The sequence below is a fragment of the Euleptes europaea genome, chromosome 2 (genome assembly GCF_029931775.1).
Source record: "Euleptes europaea isolate rEulEur1 chromosome 2, rEulEur1.hap1, whole genome shotgun sequence".
Taxonomy (NCBI): Eukaryota; Metazoa; Chordata; class Lepidosauria; order Squamata; family Sphaerodactylidae; genus Euleptes; species Euleptes europaea.
Window position 1 is genome coordinate 59,038,173 of NC_079313.1, and position 19,774 is coordinate 59,057,946.

General features: G+C 41.3%; 1 protein-coding gene across 1 annotated transcript in view; it reads right to left on the reverse strand.

The window, feature by feature from the left end:
* Positions 1-19,774, reverse strand: part of TNNI3K (TNNI3 interacting kinase) — a 232,099-nt gene that overhangs the window by 72,334 nt on the left and 139,991 nt on the right. The window contains exons 18-19 of the mRNA XM_056845668.1: positions 1,425-1,477; positions 628-680 (exon numbers count right to left, since the gene is read on the reverse strand). Of these exons, the coding sequence (XP_056701646.1) occupies positions 628-680; positions 1,425-1,477 (106 nt within the window). The remainder of the gene's footprint in view (positions 1-627; positions 681-1,424; positions 1,478-19,774) is intronic.

Sequence of the window (19,774 nt, forward strand, 5' to 3'; positions counted from 1 at the left end):
GGAGGAAGTGGCAGCTTTGGAGGGCAGACTGTTTGGCATCACATCCCTGCTGAGCTCCCTCACCTCCCCCTATTCCACCCTCCTCAGGCACCATCCCATGCCTCCAGAAATTTCCCAAGCCAGAGTTGGCATCCCCAATCAGAACTGGTTGGCAGGGAGTTTCCCTAAATTCACCATTGTTCTGTGAGTTCTTCGAGAAATATCAGTAATATAAAAACCAAGTTTTCCCAAGAGTTCTCTAAAGAAGCCTCAAAGGCCTGAGTTAATTTTAAGGCAAGCTGGAGAAAGCTTGCCCATCACTAGTCACAAGAGGAGACTAAGTGACATGCTAATATAAGAAGCAAATATTAATGATGATTACAGATGCAGAACAGAAACTAATTTGTGAGTCCAGGCAGAGAGTACATTTTGTACCCACTAATCTTGGTTGCCATAAAAGCTGGTCTCAAGCAGTCTACCAAAAAATTAACATACGAAAGAAACAGAAACGAACACTGTCAGTGTAAAATAGGATGCACGTTGGCAAAAGAAACTCCTAATTTCCTTACTTGCTTGTAGGCTGAGTTTTTACATGCATTGTAGAGTAATTATGTATAACAAGACAAGAAGGGAAAAAAAGAGGCAAACCCCAGGTTGTTTTGTCATATTGTCTTCATCCAAAGACTGCAGAAATCTGGATTCTGAGATTTAAAAATAAAAGTATAGGTGAATCTTTTTTTTTTAAAGTGAGACCTGATGTTGCTTATATATTTCTACTGCATAAAAACCAACTAGAAATGTAAGGACATTGAACATGGTTTAAATGATGTACTTCATAAAATGCAGTGTTAATCTGTGTAAGAATGCTAGCATTTGTCTTCAGGTACTCAGTAGACATCGTTAGGTGACTTCTGCCATCCCAAATTAATAGAATCATAGAATCATAGTGTTGGAAGGGACCACCAGGATCATCTAAACCCCCTGCACAATACAGGAAATTCACAACTACCTCCCCCCCCCACTCCCAGTGACTCCTACTGCATACCCAGAAGATGGCAAAAACAAAAAACAACCTCCAGCATCCCTGGCCAATCTGTCCTGGAGTAAAATTGCTTCCTGATCCCAAAGTGGTGATCGGCATTACCCTGGGCATCAAAGAAAGGGCCACGAGAGCCAAGCACTGACACAACCCTCCCTGCCCTCCCTCTCATGATCTGCCTAAGTTCACAGCATCAGCATTGCTGACAGATGGCCATTACCTGCTGCATAGTGGAAGGCCAACCCACCATGAGATGATGGTCTGAATTCCATTTTGGCCTTTGGAGACTGATTTTATTTTAAATCTATGAAATTTTCTGCAAACCTATACATCTCTGACTAACAGATTGCAAGTAGGAATGCTAGTTTGCAATCCAGAGATTTGCATTGTATCCCCAAACCCTTACCTCCAAAATCAGCTACAACAGCATGGCCATCTTCATACAGGAGAATATTGTGACTGTGGAGAAATAAAGTTGTTAGATTGGGCAACTGTGGTGTTTTCAATACTAACGGTGCCATTCTAAGCAGAGTTATACCCTTCTAGGTCCATTGAAGTCAATGGGCTTGGAAGGGTAAAACTAGGGTTGCCAACCTCCAGGTACTAGCTGGAGATCTCCTGCTATTACAACTGATCTCCAGCCAACAGAGATCAGTTCCCCTGGAGAAAATGGCTACCTTGGCAATTGGACTGTATGGCATCGAAGTCGCTCCCCTCCCCAAACCCTGCCATCCTCAGGTTCCGCCCCAAAAACCTCCTGCCGGTTGCCAAGAGGGACCTGGCAACCCTAGGTATAACTGAATAGGATGGTAATGTAAATGTTCTTTTAAAATCCTTCTTTTCCCTTTTTAAAATGCTAATAAGAGTGCCCAAAACCTGGTTCAGTTACTAAAACTGAGCAGAGGTTGAAGGGTTTAATCCCCTTTCTTTTGCATAGTTACAATCCAAATTGCAGCTCTCTGTGTATGCATAAACTATCTTTACAAAAAGAAGAGATACATGTTTGTCTACTGCCTCTTTAAGAGAGTTATCCAGGAGGACTTAGCGTAGAAATTTCTATAGTGATGCAACAGCAATAAGGAAAGAGCTGGCCTGGTATCAGGTTACTCTCACAGCTTCAGGATATTTTTTATCAGCAGTTGGGTTTAGGGTAGCCAGGTCTTCAGCTATAGTGGAGGACTTCCTGCCCTAGAGCCCAGTTGTCTGCCACCACTCATTAGAACAGTGGGAAGAACAGGTGTTGCAACAAACCTGGAAGTGTCACCAGCATGACACTCTAGGATTCCTAGAGCAGTGTCATGCAAATGTGCTGCCATTACTCCCAGGTTCATGCCAGAAGTGAAACTGCGATGCCTATTTTGCATGTCCCTGCCCCCTACAACTCCCACCAGTTGCCAGGTGCTTCAGGGGTAAGGCAAGGGGCAGAAATAACATTGGGCTATGTGCCAATGTCACCCCTGGACAAAACCCCAACTGTGATGGCAGCACATCTGCTGATGAACCTGAACACATGAAGCTGCCTTATACTGAATCAGACCCTTGGTCCATCAAGTCAACATCGTCTACTCAGACCGGCAGCTGCTCTCCAGGGTCTCAGGCAGAGGTCTTTCACATCACCTACTTGCCTAGTCCCTTTAACTGGAGATGCCAGGGATTGAACCTGGGACCTTCTGCATGCCAAGCAGATGCTCTACCACTGAGCCACAGCCCTTCCCTCTGAAGCTCTATGGAAATGCCATAGTGTTTCTAGAACATTGGTTGTGATGCCATGTCTGGGTTTTTACCCAGATGTAGAGTCAGCACATACCCAAAGTGAGCATGCCTACTGGCAACACTAGGTGGATCCCCCCCTTGTCACAAAAGCAATAATGAACAATTGGCTTCTTTAACATAATGGCTTATTTTTTAGCAATGAAAACCTCTAGGTAGATAATACAGCTTGGAAGAGAAAGATAACAGTATTTAACTAACAGCTTATCTAACCAGCCTGGTTTTGAATAGCCATAGGCTCAGTACCCCTACAAGTTACCAATAAGTGAAGTGAAGCTGTTCCTTCCTACTTTCCATAAACCTGCTTTCATAGAGGCCTTTGGAGTTAGCCTCTTAAAGAGGCACTACACAACACCATGATTGTGATTTGTGCCTGGTTTTGTCCCACAGCCAAGAGCACAGGGATGTTTCTTAAATTCTCTTATATTTTCCATAAATAGAATCTTCTCTCCAGCTGAGTAGCCATTAGCTGTGCCTCACATGATTAGTACGAGAAAATATTTCATCAATAAATTAGGGGGGGGGTCAATCTTGACAATTTAGTGTCCAAGTGTCAGAGACATTCTCTAATTAGTAGTAGAACAAGACCATTTCCTAATTAGTGAAACATCATCTGTAACAGGTTTATTAATTATATGACAGTTTTACCTAGAAGGAAAGAAGAGGATGACATTTGGGGGTTGAACCCGGCTATAACCTTTCAATAAAATCAGAAGGCCTGATTCTCCTCTAACTTCAGCTCCGCTCAGCTAAAGTGAGTCACTCCTAATTTGCAGTGGCATATATGAAAGTAGGAAGAGCCCCACAGATTCCAGCTGTGAGCAGACGACTGCCAGTAACTGTAAGAGTTTCATAAAGCGAAGGATATTTTGGACTGATCTCAAAAGGCTAATTTCACTCTGAAAACTTGATTTAATTTGACAAACGACTATCCTATATGCCTCTGATTTTGTTCACTTCCCTTGCTTCTACTTTGCATAAGAAAGCCTGTAGTTGTCGGAAGGATTTACACACATGCTGTCTCTTCACTATGATGTGCTCTTCACAATCATCTCATCATTAGACCCATGCTGAGAATGGTATTGAGAGTGAATTTGGAATGTGGTGGTGAAAACCTTCACAATTATATGCAAAGAAAGACATTGAAACTTATGCTGGCTTGGTAAGGGTGCCAAATGCATGTTGTGTCTACTTACTAGACCTCTGTCTACATTGCTTTTACCACATGAAGAGGTCCTGATCTCTGGGGACTGCTGAAAATCAGCTTTCCTTGGACTGAAGCTCAAACAATCCAAGATTTCTTCTGATAAAATGTTCACATATTGACAGTACTTGGGTCACTCAAAATTCCACTTTTCTCTTGCATTTCTCACCCCCTTCCTTCAGTCCAATTCTGTACATGTTTACTGTGTTCAGTGGGGCTTACTCTTTTGTAAGTGGGCATCCACACGGTTCTCTCAAAGAAGCCCTCTAAGTAAGTCAGGTTTCCTGCAGAAAGACAAGCTTTGATCTTCTTTGATCTTCACCTACGAGCCCAGTTTGCTGGCATGCGCTGGGGAGGGATGGGAGCTGGCATAAGGTTCAGGGGCTTGTACGGTGAGGCGGGGGCTCAGCTGGGAAGCCACCATGCTGCCACAAAATGGCTGCTGGTGGGGAAGCTGGAGAAGGAGCCATGGCGTTTCTAACTCCAGCTGGAACTTTTCCTGCTCTGCTGGATGCCTTCCTGGCCTGCCCTATATTTCAAATGGGCCAATCAGGCCCTGGCTCAATAGGGGCAGACCCGGCTGGCAGTCTACAGACCTGAGCTTTTGCACTAGGCTCTACCAGCCAGGTATGTAAGAAGCTGCCTCCTTCGCTGCTTCCTGATTTGCCCCTCCCTCCCAGTCCCTATAAAAGGCTGTTAAAGATAGGACATTTTGGAGGACATTGATTCAAAGGGTCACCATGAGTTGGAAGCGACTTGACAGCACTTAACACACACACACCCTATACTTGGGCTGGTTAGTTGTTATGTCAACTTTGTGTTAATTCGTCACAACTTTTGGAAGTTTTGGCATGGAGCCGGAACCAGTTTGGGGGGAAAGGCAGCCTGCGCCCTTTTACAATATTATCTTAGTGGTGTACAAATTAAACACAAATAAGTCTTGTGCATCACTCGGTTGGGGTCTCACACACAGAGGAAAATCAGGAGGGAATGAGGTGGTAAAATGCTGGCCTGCTCCACTTCAGACTGCAGGTGGAGGGAGGATCGCATCGTACAATGCTCCCGTGTTAAAAAAAAAAATCATTGCAAACAGAAAACCAGCCTGTCAAACAAAGTATAGACATTAAAAAATTCTCCTTGCTGTCTAATTTTATATTTGCATTCGGGAGGGGGTATTGTGTGAAGGAACACTGAAAGCTGGAGTCCCACCTACTGTCAGAAGTGTTCCTCGTGTGAGTACTCCCCTTTCTCCACAACCAGCTTGCTTTCCTCTGGGAACCTTAGCAATCTCATTCTCTTGCCTGCTGAGGAAAATAGAGGGTGCACAGGCTTCTCACTAAAGGGGCCTGTCCTGGTTTTGTGTAAACTATCAGAGGATGACGTTGGTAGTGTCTTTACAGTTCATGGGTTGGGGGACTTTGTATTTGGTGGCCTCTCAAGCCATCCAGTCGTATCTTGGGTGATGGAAAGAAAAGGCAAAAAGAGCTCTTTAGAAACTGGAATAACTTCATCATCAGTATGGCCCAATATAAAACCAACATTTTATTTTTAAAACACAACTTCTTCATGAGAACTATATCAAGGTTCAAGAGATGTAGGAGTCCTTTGTATTAGGCTGGGTCAACATATGCAGCAGAATGACATGGTGGAATGCGGCATAGCACTGTTCATGCTAACCCATAAAACAAAGTTCCTTGCAAGTAGAAACCATCCCATGTCCTGCAATGCTAGAGTTCAACTTGAAATAAACTTTAAACATAGGAAAGCATTTGTTTTTTTGGTTTTTTAAAAAAGAGTTCTAGACAGCTTGAAATCTTGCACACTGTTTAATATTCTAACTCTGACTCTAAGGCCCTTGTCACTCCAGACTCACAAGAGCTGGCTAAGGTTCAAGAGTGATGGGGAGATGCATTATATATATATATATATATATATATATATATATATATATATATATATATATATATATATATATATATATATATATATATATATATATATATGAGGAGGGCAGGGTTTGGGGAGGGGAGGGACTTCAATGCCATAGAGTCCAGTTGGGAAAGCAGCCATTTTCTCCAGGTGAACTGATCTCTATCGACTGGAGATCAGTAGCAGGAGACCTCCAGCTAGTATCTGAAGGCTGGCAACCCTACCTTGAAGTGGCATCTTACTATGCTGACAATGTTTTTCCTCCCAGCTCCCACAGGTACAGCTGTGGGAAGAGAGAGTTGCCAATGGGCAGTCTCCTGCTATAGTGGGAGACCTGGCAACCCAAGGTACTGCAGTTTTTAAAAGTGTTGACTTGCTCATTACTCTTAACTCCAGGCTATGTTTTCTGTACTTCTGATTTCTCCTTTTTTCCTTTGTGGCTGTTTCTTGAATGTTCTTCCTCAAGACTTTCTGACTTCAGATCTTGCCTTGTCCTTGATCATGCATTCTGTTTACTGTCTTTCCTGTTAATTGGGTGGACAGCTTGACACAGCACAGACATTTAAACTGAGCCGAGATTCAGCTTTCTCTGTTTGATAGGTGGGATTTCAAGCAGCACACCGTGCTGGTATTTAGAGTTAAGAGCTGGTTGCGGGTTTCAGCCATTGTCCACTGCACATTTTTTTTCTGGAACAGCTTGTTAAACAGAGATAGTATTGTTTAAAAATGTAAAGGTTTGCCACTGCCCTTGTGTAACAGTAAAGAACTGTCTGCTTCTAGTGACAATATTTTGCTGTGTGTTTCAACCTTCCAAAACAACTGCTATCCCCAAAAGGCCACAGAATACCTGTCTGCCATATGGAGAAAATGAGGTATCCAGTGAAATGGGATCACTTTGTGATACAGACTGAAAGTGATTAACCTGCATGATTGGAGAGGCACAGCCCCTGGCACATCTGGAAGCATTCCAAGGGTTAACTATGCAGAGGTAATTAGGCGTCATTTTTAATCTCATCACATCCTTAAAGTCATTAGTTTACAAACACATCTGCCCAATCTCAAATATCTCAAAAGTAGCTGAAACTCAAACACAGAAAATACTCCCAGAGGCTCAAAAATAACACAATGTTCCTTCTGCAGCAGAATGCCAACCATCTAAGTAATGGGTGCACAAATGAAAAGGTTACATGATTATTGACCAATCAAGGCTAATTTTGGTCCATGTAGACTGGAACTAAGCAGGCCACATTACCCCTTGACATCATCAAGTCCCACCCTATGAATCTCAGGTTACAGCTTGTAATGCTGAGGATCTGACAACATTTAAACATTACTATTTTGTCATCACAATATCAGAAATGCATATTTAGGGTCTGGTACAGTACATTCAGAAGGAAGGTCAGAAAGAAAGACCACATACTCTCCAGCCATTAGAGCTATCTTCATCCTTCTTTCCACCTCCTGTAAGCATTGCTAATTAAGTACCCCTTCTCTCTGCCCCCATCTGCTGCCTCAAATCAAGAAGCACAGCATGTCCTTGACAGTCATTCCTTGGGCCTCTTTAGTGTATCAAGTCATGCATGCTCCATTGGTAGGGTTGCCAACCTCCAGGTGACACCTTGAGGTCTCCTGCTATTACAATTAATCTCCAGGTGACCAGGATCAGTTCTCCTGGAGAAAATGCCTGCTTTGAAGGGTGGAGTCTATGGCATTATACCTTGCTGAGGTCCCTCCCCTCTCCAAACCCCACCTTCCCCAGGCTCCACCCCAAAATAGCCAGCTATTTCCCAACCAGAGCTGGTAACCCTATTCATTGAACATCTGGTTTAGATGTTACCACCCTAATGTGAACATTGCTGAAAAGGTCTTTTCCACTGGCCCTGCTCCAGATGGAAAAAGTAATATTTAAATGCTTGCTCCCCTGAGAATCACTCAACCATAGGGAACCTAAGGGCCAAACTAGACATTACAGCATCCACAGGTCCAACTTGTAGGTGCTGATGTCATTTTAGAGAAGAATTCAGCCATTTAAAAATGCTGCAGCACAGCAGGACCAGACTTTCTTGTCGTCCCCCCCCCCAATGTGTCTGTTCTGGTGTTGAAAAAGCAGCTGTTTGGGTACTTGAAAAAGTATGGGAGAGTCACAACATCACCTAGTCCCACTGTGGCATGGGCCAATCCCTTGAGACATTTTTTAATGGCCAGCTTCTCCTTTAAAATGGCATCGGCATTCCTGGGTCAGACCCATGGAAGCTGTAACATCTAGCTTGGCCCTGTGAATACCAGATTATAATGATTTGTAGAGTGAGGAAGATGTAGAACCTTCTGGAAAGAAACATCTGTTGATGCTTGCTTGGAGGTAGCAATATCTAAGCCTGCCATCCCCACTCCACCTTCAAACTCATTGGGCAACTTTGAGTCAGTCACTCTCATGGGTTTCTTGTGAGGATAAAGTGGAAGTAGGGACAATCCTGAGCTCCTATGAGAAATGTGACAGATAGAACCGTAAACCTCTGGTTTTCATCATATATTATGACAGTGAACTCTATAAATATGAAGTATATGAAAAAGACATTCACCCTGAAAATACTGCTGATCATTTTAATTCATTGTTTGTGGTGGGGTGGGAGTAAGAGAAGTTAACCTCACTTCTAGTCTCTTTTCGTGTTCATAATTTTATCAATCTCTTTCAAGATCTCTTTCTTTAGCAATGTTTTCTCTGAAAAGTCTCAAGTTGTTTAAATCTTGTTTATAAGGAAGAAGCTACAACCTCCAGCCATAAGTTGGCCTTTCTGCACCTTCTGTGGCTTTACTCCATCCAGTTTTGAGATGGGATGATCAATGCAGAACTTATCATCTCTTTGGGTATCTCATAGATGGCCAATATGTCCTTTCTGTGGCAACAGAAGAAAGGAACTCAATTTATCTCAATTATGATATTAAAATGCATATAAATTAATTAAGATATCTAATATTTTCTAACCTAGGGACCACTTTTAATCCTCTATGTTGTTTGTTTGTTTCTGTCAGGAGACCCAGTTAAAAAGATCACAAGCACAGTCATTTATAAAATCACATTATTCATACAATGGGGGGGTGATTTCAATGAAATATTTGAAACCATAGCAACTGAAAACTTCAATAAAGGTAAAGGATTGCAGCACCATAACTTTTCCTTTGTCTGTCAGTTGAGGTGTATTTAAGGCTTACCACTAAATCTAGTGGATTTGTCCTGTAACCATTGGGACTGAAGAGGTGAATTATAAGATTTGTATTGTGGTTAAACCCATTTATTGTAGGTAATGTGAACAAAATGCTTTCTTCTTTATTTTCAGTTTGCTCAACACTGGGGAATACAACAGAGGGAGTGATAATACCTGGGAATAAATTTAACTCTACACATGCATGCCATCAGTAATAGCATTCCTCCAAATAGGTTCATCAGTCTTATGAAATAACCTGTACAAGACTTAAAGGTGACCACACCTTTTCATAAGGGCATTGTGTTTGGCAAAGGGAAGGAACAGGACTTTGAAGTAGATCTATAGTACAAACATATATCAATTTTGCACTACTTTAACTATCGTCATTTCCTTCCAAGATTTCTGGAGAGTGCAATTTGTAAGGCTGCTTATAATTCTCCTAGAGATCTCTTGCCCATATCAGAGACCCACTGTTCCAAGAATTGCCTGAAAAAAGGGAATAACTGTTAATTCAGTTTAGATCTTGAATAGATATGCCCTCTAGCAAACCACAGCAGTTCTTAACTAATGTATTATGGAGGTGATTATATAATTAGATATGAACCAAAAGGTGCATTTTGTATTCATTTTGGATATGTCAAAGGTCAAACTGGCGCTTCTGCTGATAATACCCCTCAGGAACATAAATAGCAGTATGTTTTGGTAATTGCTAGCTCCAATTTCTGGACACCAACAAAAATTGTTTGTGAAGAATCAGCTACTGTTAAGTAGTTATGCTAACAACAAGCTTCTGGACATGCAAAAGTTATTTCTGAAGTCTGATTGTGCACTAATACACTTCAACCAGGTAATTATTAAAATATTTATACGATGTCTTTCTCCAGGGACTTATGGCAGCTAATACAATGTGTCTCCAGGCAAAGAAAATACAGTAAAAACACAGAAACTTAAATGAGATCACCCAACATCCATAAACATATACCCAAATTAACAAGCTCTTTTACAGTACAAGTAATTTATTTCAATGTCCTATGAAATAAAATGGTTTTGCATTTCTTCATGAAGATAGCCAATGATAGTACCTTTTGGATCTCCTCTGGTAGGCCATTCCATAGCATCAATTCAATGACAGAAAAACCAGAGGAAGAATGTACAGATGTTGATCAGATTATCATAACTGGTACACTGCCTATAGAGGGTCATGCCATGCTTCAGGAATGTGATTGTTGCAAATTTGTGAGATTCAATTTAAGTTTGAGTGATTAGATTATATATTATTATACAAATAATGATATATTCTTTGCTCTCACCCTTTTCCTTATATTCACTGCAGTCTTTTCTCATTTATTTATTTTTTTGGTCCCAGATATTTTGTACGTTTTGGTCATTTTGGAAAAATCAGTAACTTGTGAATTTAAAAAAAACATGAGTAGGAAACAGTTACCTTCTAATGCTTAGTATAGGATAGGGAAAAGTGGTACGAGATGATGCTGATAGTGGGGAAAGCCATTGTTACTGGTGTATTTTTCTAGGTTAGTCATGCACTTCACAAAAACTTCATCAGACTTCTCTTCCTGGTATCTGGTGAGTATAGTTTCTCAGTTTTAAGAGCACCAAAACTGAAGAGAAATAAAACACAGTCAACTGCTCTTCCAATCTGTTATTTATCCTGCCCATCTTTTGTGTTAGCTTATACCACTTAAACTTCCAAGGTCAGCATTCTGAATGCAGTAACAATCAGTCATATCTGAAGTTACTGAAGAAGCAGAAAGAATTTGGCAAGAAAGAGGGAAATGAAAGTTAAGCAAAGAAGAGGCGAATGGGCCAGGAAGGTTAAAAGTATAGGAATCAGGGTATGCAGACAGATCCAATTTCTTGCTGAACAGAACGCAAGGGCATTGGTAAGTTTCAACATCAAATGGAAGAATGCTTCACCTGCAGAGTCATTGCTGTGTGAGAAGCTGTTATTTATCCAGAACGAGCTTTTATGTAGTTCAGCACAACAGTCTCATATTTTGGCAACTCTGCAGTGCAAGGCTGGGTTAACTCTATCTCTAGTAAACAGAAGCTTCAAGGATGCACCTCCTGAGCTGCCAAGGGTTTAAACCTGCTAACATCTGAGGATGTGCTGAAAATGGTTGCTTTTTTAACTCATAAAAAAGGCAAAGGAAATCACAATGGCTTACAGATATTTGTCTCTTGCATCCACATGGAACTGAGATTTGTAACCTCTTCAAATATACATATAAAAACTCCAGGAAAAGAAACTCCTGCTGTAAACTCTGGAGCTCTGTTTCTACCCACAGTCCTTTGTTTTGGCTTTCCCTTTACATTTCCAAGTTATTAAAGAATCTAAGGCTGTGCCCGAGGGTCCCATTCTTCTCCTATTGAACACTAGTGTGACTAATTGGAAGCTGAAGGAGAAGGGGATTGTCTCTGCACAACACAAAGAAAGTCCGTTCTCAAGTCTTACCCTCCCATTTGCTCCTTTTTTTTTTTTTACCTGCTCCGTAGTGTGAGCCTATTTGTTTTCTAATCTGGAACTTGAGGGTCATGTTTAATAGACTTGGTTTGCCAAATGGTTCAGGACCGTGCACAAATAGAAAATAAATAAGGATAAATAGCAGGACCCTCATCCTTCCCATTTTCGTCAGACCTACCTATCAAAAGTGTGCATGTCTGGATGGATAAACCAGCCAAGGGATGACATACTACTGTATCAATATAATTGGAAAGTATATACTACATACTACCATACCAGAAGTTAGACAGTATACTATCATTAGCCTGATATTAAAAAGACGTACTTGTTTCACACTGAATAATGAACATTTAGAACTTCTTGTACATTTGGAAATACATGTGACCCAGATTTTTGTATAGTTTGAATTACTATGTGATGATGAAAGGAAAGATCCTTTAGGTTTTTTTTTTAAAAAGCACATATTTTGTAAAGAGGAGTCTTATGGTACTTCAAAGACTAACAATATTCTATAAGCATAAGCATTAATTGACTATAGCCTTCTTTTCCAGATGCTATGAATGGATCATCAATACATAAGTTTCAGGTTTCCTAAATCTGAGCCCTCTAATGTCATAACAGGTTTTCATGAGCTTTAGAAAATTAGAAACAAATTAATTTTAATGGTGAATTGGTTATATCAAACAGAGTCAATAACCTAGCATTGCAGTCTCCTGTCCTCATAGTACATGACAACGTAACAAACAGTTTTCTAGTCACAACTGATGTATGTGAGATTCTCTGAGAACCCTGGAGTTCATGTTCATTTTTACATAAATTTTGCTTTGTTTTGTCTTTCAGAGTAAAGACTCATGGACATAACTATTGATACTGCTCATGGAAGGAGTATGCTCAGAATCTTATGTAAAAGAAGGAAAACAGTGGTCACTTTATTTCTTTAAATAACTAGCTTTTAAAATAGAGCTTCTGATATCCGAGTTAAGAATAGTTACTATTGGGATGAAGTTTCTGCCTACAGTTTGCAATGTACATTGTGCATATTGTAGATACTTTGTATTCTTACCTGGCACTGCAGAATGCTTTTTGTTCTGGAAGAAACTGTTTTGTTTTTGTTTTTTAATTATTTGTTCATGATGTAATTTAACCTGCTAGTCTTGGAACTCGGGTTCTCCTGAAACTGTCAACACATCTCATGTATTTTAGGAGATGATTTGTAAATGCTTGCATCTAGTCAACACTTATCTCAGATGACTGTACAGAAACATCTCAAAATCCAAGCAAAAAAGGAACCCTTTAGAAACTATGTGGACAGAAAACAGGGTCGCTACTCTTTTATAAATCAGAGGCAAGAATTACTGTGTGAGCATGTGATAAAAATGTTGTTTTTAGATAAACTGTGGAACAAAGACATTCATAAATACTCTAAGCCATCTTTTCACATCATCATCTTGCATTTATATCACTTCCAGTTGCACACTATAAGACAGAACAAATACTTGTTTATTTCACCATATATGTATATAGGTAAGGTAAAGGTTCCCTGTGCAAGCACTGGGTCATTCCTGACCCATGGGTGGCATCACATCCCGACGTTTCCAAGGCAGAATTTGTTTGCCAGTGCCTTCCTCAGTCATCTTCCCTTTACCCCCAGCAAGCTGGGTACTCATTAGGGCTGTCGATTCAGTTTGTCCGAACCGAAAAAACAGCCGAATTTTCCCCGATTCGGGGGTTTTCAGTTTGGATGGAGCCGAATTCAAAAAAGGCGGGAAAATGAAGAGCTGATAATGTGGTTGTGCCTCTTTCATAAAAAAATTAACACAAAACAACATACAACATGTAGGGGTTTTTTTAAACCAAAATCATATAGGAGTAGAAAAAAATCACAAGTTAGCAATATAAGTTTCAAATGTTTGAGGTCAAAGTTATCGTTTAAGTATAATCTAGTAATTTTATTGCAGGCCACTGTTTGGGTATAAAAGTTGACATTTTAAGATCAGGACTGTCTGCAGAGAGTCCCTTAATACCATATAAATGATCCATAGTTTCCCTTGAGAATTTCAGTACATTTCAGTCCTTAATACTGTTAATATATATATGTAATTACCATGTAAGAAACTGGTGTTCCTTCCTCTCCATAATGTTACATCTGAATGTACTTGTTTCTGTGAAGACAGAATATACTGAAGACCACAATACTGATTGTGAGGGTTGTGTTCTGAACTTCCATTTTATCTCCCTGATCCAACCAGGGGTCCAAACTGTATAACAACCTTGACAGAGCCACCATTCCTCTGGATGTCAACATTCTCCAGTGACATTTTATCCTTTTATTATAACAGCCAAAGAATTCCAGTATTATCTAGTTTTAATGCTGGCAATGAACAAAGTACTACGTGATTGGGAATATAATATAAATCAGAATATATGTGGTATTAAATGGTTAAAAATCCAGAAAACCTCCCATATGGTAAAGAACATTCAAAGCAGTAGAAGGCAAGTTTCCCACAATGCCTGGTGTCAGCTCTTAAGACAGACACTTTACTTAGGTTACAAACAAACATATTTTTATCCAGTCCCTTCTCAAAATGTAATCAGGCAAATATGATCCTGTCCCCAGAAAAACACATATGGAGAAGCAGGAAACTTGCTAGTTTGAAACTTTCTAGCAATAGAATTAAACCTTTCTGAAGTTTTCCCATAGGGTAATAAGGTAATGGGGTAATCAGCACAGCAAATGAGACATAGGACAGTAAAACTTATCTATGAGGGAAAGAAATGAAAACAAGCCTTTCAGAGGCAGCTAGACAAATGAAAAACCTCAAAATTCTAGTAAAGGTAAATACTGGTGACTGGACTGGCTGGCTCCCTGACTGCCAATACACATTTCACCGCCTGGGACAACACACACTCATGTACATTACTTACAATTGAGTCTGCACAGTCATGCACATTCCTTACTAGCCACTTTGCTGACATGGCGAAGAAGGGAGGTTTGGGACCATATACAAGATGGGCTCGTGAAGTGAAAAGCATGAGAGGCAAATATGGCTTTGGAGAGTACATGCTAGAGGATCCTAGCAGGCAGTTCCTTTAACTTACAGCCACCATTACGGTGATTTGCTTCATAGTATATTTGTTGCTAAACCTTCAAAAAGGGAACCTGCTCCCTAGATTTGTTTTCCTGTCTCCTCTCAGTCCGATACAAAATCTGTTAGATTGCAGCTCGTCCAAGATGAGAACAAGTTCCTTTAGCATTTGTTTCTGTGGGGATTCTGATTCAAACCTGCTTTGGGGTATATATACAGTTTGTAGTTTAGTCTGTGATCTGGCTGGACCTGCTGCTAGCAAGCCAGCAAGCCTTGTCCAGACAAAACTACTTGTCCCTACATCCCCTGCCTTCATAGGATATTTCACACATACATGCTTGCACTCGGTGACTGCAACCTTAGTCTTATATGTGTGATTGAACTCACAGATCGAACACCTCCGATAGACATTTTGTTTTATTCAGAGTTAACTCAAACATAGTACTTTTCAGTGGAGTCACTCAGCTTTGAGTCATCAAATGAATACTCAGGTGATCAGAGATGCTGTCCCCCTATGACATACAAAATGTTTCCAAGATAGGGCTGTCAATTCGGTTCGGTCCGAACTGAAAATCAACCGAATTCCCCCTGATTCGGTGATTTTCTGTTCAGACGGATCCGAACTCAAAACTGGCGGGCAACCGGGGGGCCCGAATTCAGCGAGTTCGGGAGTTCGTGAATAAATTCGGCAAATTCGGCCCCCCTTCAGGGGAGCCCGCTGAAAGGCGCGGGCTGCCCTTTAAACTGATCTGAGCCTCCCAGCTGGGAGGCGCAGGTCAGTTTAAAGGGCAGCCCGCCCCCCTTCAGCGGGCTCCACTGGAGAGGCGCGGGCTGCCCTTTAAACTGACCTGCGCCTCCCAGCTGGGAGGCTCAGATCAGTTTAAAGGGCAGCCCGAGCCTCTCCAGCGGAGCCCGCTGAAGGGGGGCGGGCTGCCCTTTAAACTCATCTGCGCTTCCCAGCTGGGAGGCTCAGATCAGTTTAAAGGGCCCCCGCGCGCCTTCAGGGAATCCCTCTGAAGGCGCGCTGGGGCCGAATTTTCCCCCGAACTCCGGATCCCCCTGAATTACCGGGGATCCGAAGCGGGGGAGTTCGGACTTCGGCACGTACCGAACCCACAAGGGTCAAATTCGGCCGAATCCGAACTGTACCGAATTTTTTTTTTTGACAGCCCTATTCCAAGACTCAGCAGGCTGAAACTAAATCCTAGGCTGAAACTAAATCTGACACAGCACAACCCAAACCAGCTTCCCTGTCAAGGCCTGACAAAGCATGGGGGCGGGCGGTGGGGGTTGAACGTGCGAGATAAGCAGTTGGAAAAGGGGAAATGGAACTCTTTCCCCTCTTGCACTTTTCTCCTGAAAACTCCTTTTTCAAACTGTTTTTTCCCCTTCAGGAGGGCTTATCACTAGTGTGGTATTGGAAAAACTGAGTCCAGTTAACCTGTATGGTGGCATACAGGTAATGAGTGTGTTTCTAGCTATGATTTTTTTCAGCAGGAAAAAAGGGGGAAAGAAAGAGGAGCATGGCACATGTGCAAGTTCAGCAACAAACTGCATTCATGCACATTTTAACATAAATACAGTTAAGTGTGATGTGTAAACATAGCCTGTGTTGTGCAGCTATTGAAAAAGCAGTTCTTTTCTCTTGTGACTGAAACTTGGAAAAAAATGGTTCCTACTGTGGTAGGGTTGCCAACCTTCAGGTACTAGCTGGAGATCTCCTGCTATTACAACTGATCTCCAGCCGACAGAGATCAGTTCCCCTGGATTAAATGGCTGCTTTGGCAATTGGGTTTGGCTTTAGATTACATTGATAAAAAAGAGCTGACTTTCTTGTCCCCGACCAACATAGAGTTCCAATATTTCATTCTCTTCCGAAGATACACAAATCACTCTCTGCACCTCCTGGGAGACCCATTATTAGTGCAATAGGTTCCATTTTGGAACCAGCTTCAAAATATCTAGAGTCTTTTTTGCATCCTTTTTCTATCAACACTCCCTCTTACATTGCAGACATGAGAGATTTCATTACCAAAGTAGAAAGACAACACATTGCTCCTCACCAGGTGTTTGCCACCTTGGATGTACACGAACATACCTCTTGATGAAGTTCGTGCAATCATCCAAACCTGCCTTTCAACCCGCTCTTGTCCTAATCCCCCAACCCATTTTTACTTTCATTAATTGATATTATTTTTGAACAGAATTTCTTTAGATATGACAGACAATTTTTTCTTCAAGTCAAAGGGGTTTCAATGGGCGGAGCATGCAGTCCTTCGATTGCAAACCTATACATGGTACAATTTGAAAACAAATTCCTTTTTCCTACAACTTCAGTTTTCCACACCCATGTGATTTTTTACCGTAGGTTCGTGGACGATTTATATCTAATATGCAAATCTCAGGAATCCTTTTTATTCATTCTTGAATGGATTAACACCTTGAATCCACATCTGAAGTTTACCGGTCAATCACATGAAGCCACAATTCCCTTTCTTGATGTGTTAACTGTTAGATCTTTTCAAAGTACGATTGCCATAAAACCATATCGGAAGCCAACTGACAAGGGCGGGGGACTGCATTTCACTTCTCATCACCCCGCACACTTGCGAAGAAATCTGCCCTATAGTCAGTACTTACACCTAATGCACAATTCTACAACTGTTGAGGACTTTGTGCCAGCAGCCAAACATCTCACACAGGATCTACGTTCAAGATCTTATCCTGAATCTGTACTTTCTTCAGCATATAGTAAGGCAGCAACTTCCAACCGTCAAGATCTCCTTAGTCCAAAATTGAAACATGATTCTTATCAGTTGACAGCCGCCCTCACCTACACCTACCTTTCCTATGACATTAAGAAAACATTGCAACGTCATTGGAACATTATTGCACACATACCTGGATGCAACTTGCCACCTTTTCTAGGATTAAGAAAAACATCCTTACTGAGAGATCAGCTTGTTAAAACTGATTTATTGCCACATAAATCTCGCATTTCGGCTGTGGGACATTTTAAATGCCATGGCTGTGCAGGTTGTCCTTTCAGTATGCCAGTCAAACAAGTAACAGCCATGGATGGCAAGTTTACATACACCCTCAAGCAGTTCTCCAATTGTGCTTCCACTGGCGTGGTTTACGCCCTCCTTTGTTCCTGTCCAGTGCCAAAAATGTACGTGGGCTGTACAACATGCCAAATCAGACTTTGCATTGGCAAACACCGAATGAGAATAAGAATGAAAACAATGGAAGCCCCGATCGTCAGCCATTTCTTAAGCCACGGACATAGTGACTGAGATTTGAAATTTTTCATCATTTGGCAATATCAGCCTCGTCCATTTCAGACCCAGGATGTGAAGAAGATTTTAAACTGCCAAGAAAGACGCTTTATTTTTCTTTTCAAAACCATGATCCCTAGTGGTCTGAACACTGAGTTTGATTTGTCTTGCTTCTTGTAAGGATCATATTCCTTTAACATCCTTCTTAGCATCTGTCCTAATTCACAGCTGTGGGTATTTTACCTCGGAACTGCCTCCTTCTGACTATTGCGAAGGAATGCAAGCTGAGCATAGTTGGTGATTTTCTCCACCAAGATCAACTTCATTTTAAATCTATAACACCTAGTGTTACAACAGGGGTAAGATTTATAACTTCTGGGATAGCTCCTCCTCTTTAACATAATTGGTATTAGATGCATAACTTGTTTTATTATGTTGCAGGATGCATATTAAAATGTGAATTTTTGCATTCATGACCACCTTGCTCCATTAATTAATTGGTAAGCTCTACAACATATAAGCTTGGGCTTTTTTGACCATTTTTTGATACCATATAATAAGGAATTTCATGCATGTCAATTTCAATGGTCCCTTTAAATTGGCAAGTTGGCAAGTTGAAGAAGACTTCGAAAAGCGTCAGCCTGAAAGGCTTTATATTTTGTTAAACTGCCTGCCTGCATTGAACTTGCCCTTATTGGCGTTGCCTTAAGCCCTGCGAGGCTATATTTCAGTTTGGTGGTTTTTCTTGTGTGTGATGTAACATGTTTTATTTCAGTTTTGAATTTTGTTGTGAATATATTGATTTTGAAATATTCTTGTGTGTGATGTAACATGCTCTTATTTCAATTGTGAATACATTGAGCCACGTGCTGTTTCTCTATATAGTAGCCACTATTTCAGCATAGGTTCTTTCCCTTCTTAGGTAAACCTCCAGTTGGTGGCTGGAGATCTCCCACTATTACAACTGATCTCCAAGCAACAGAGATCAGTTCACCTGGAGAAAATGGTCGCTTTGGCAATTGGACTCCATGGCATTGAAGTCCCTACCCTCCCCAAACCCTATCCTCCTCAGGCTCCACCCCAAAATCTCCAGGTATTTCCCAACCTGGAGTTGGCAACCCTATTAATACTGGCTTGGGCTTTAAGAGATAGTGTATAACTTCTTGCTAGCTATAAGCAGAGTAATGGTTAAGCAATTCATAGTCTGTAAGGAAAGCACAGAACTATCTTGTGTGCTGAAGCATTCCTAAAAAGTGAATACCAGAACTGATATGAAATAAAATTAAACTAATTGAAAACATGGCAATTATTAGGGTTGCCAGGTCCCTCTTTGCCACCGGTGGTAGGTTTTAGGGGCGGAGCCTGTGGAGGGCGGGGTTTGGGGAGGGGAGGGACTTCACTGCCATAGAGGTCAATGGCCAAAGCGGCCATTTTCTCCAGGTGAACTGATCTCTATTGGCTGGAGATCAGTTGTAATAGCAGGAGATCTCCAGCTAGTATCTGGATGTTGGCAACCCTAGCAATTATATCCTGTAGACCATTGTGATATCATCAAGGTAAGCAGTGTGGTCACACTCACATGCTCCCTATCTTGTCTCAAAAACGAAACCTGGGTGGGAATGTGATTACAATTCTGAAGCTGCATGCCAAGAAAACGTTCATCTTGTTTTGGTAGCAGGAGTGTTAGTTTGGGGAGCAATTTGAATTTGGAAGGTCAGGAGTAGGTCAGGGTAATTCTTGGCAATGTTTCTGCTTGTTTTTGAGCTCAAATCCTAACAGATAAACAGCAGTTAGCTGAGCTCGC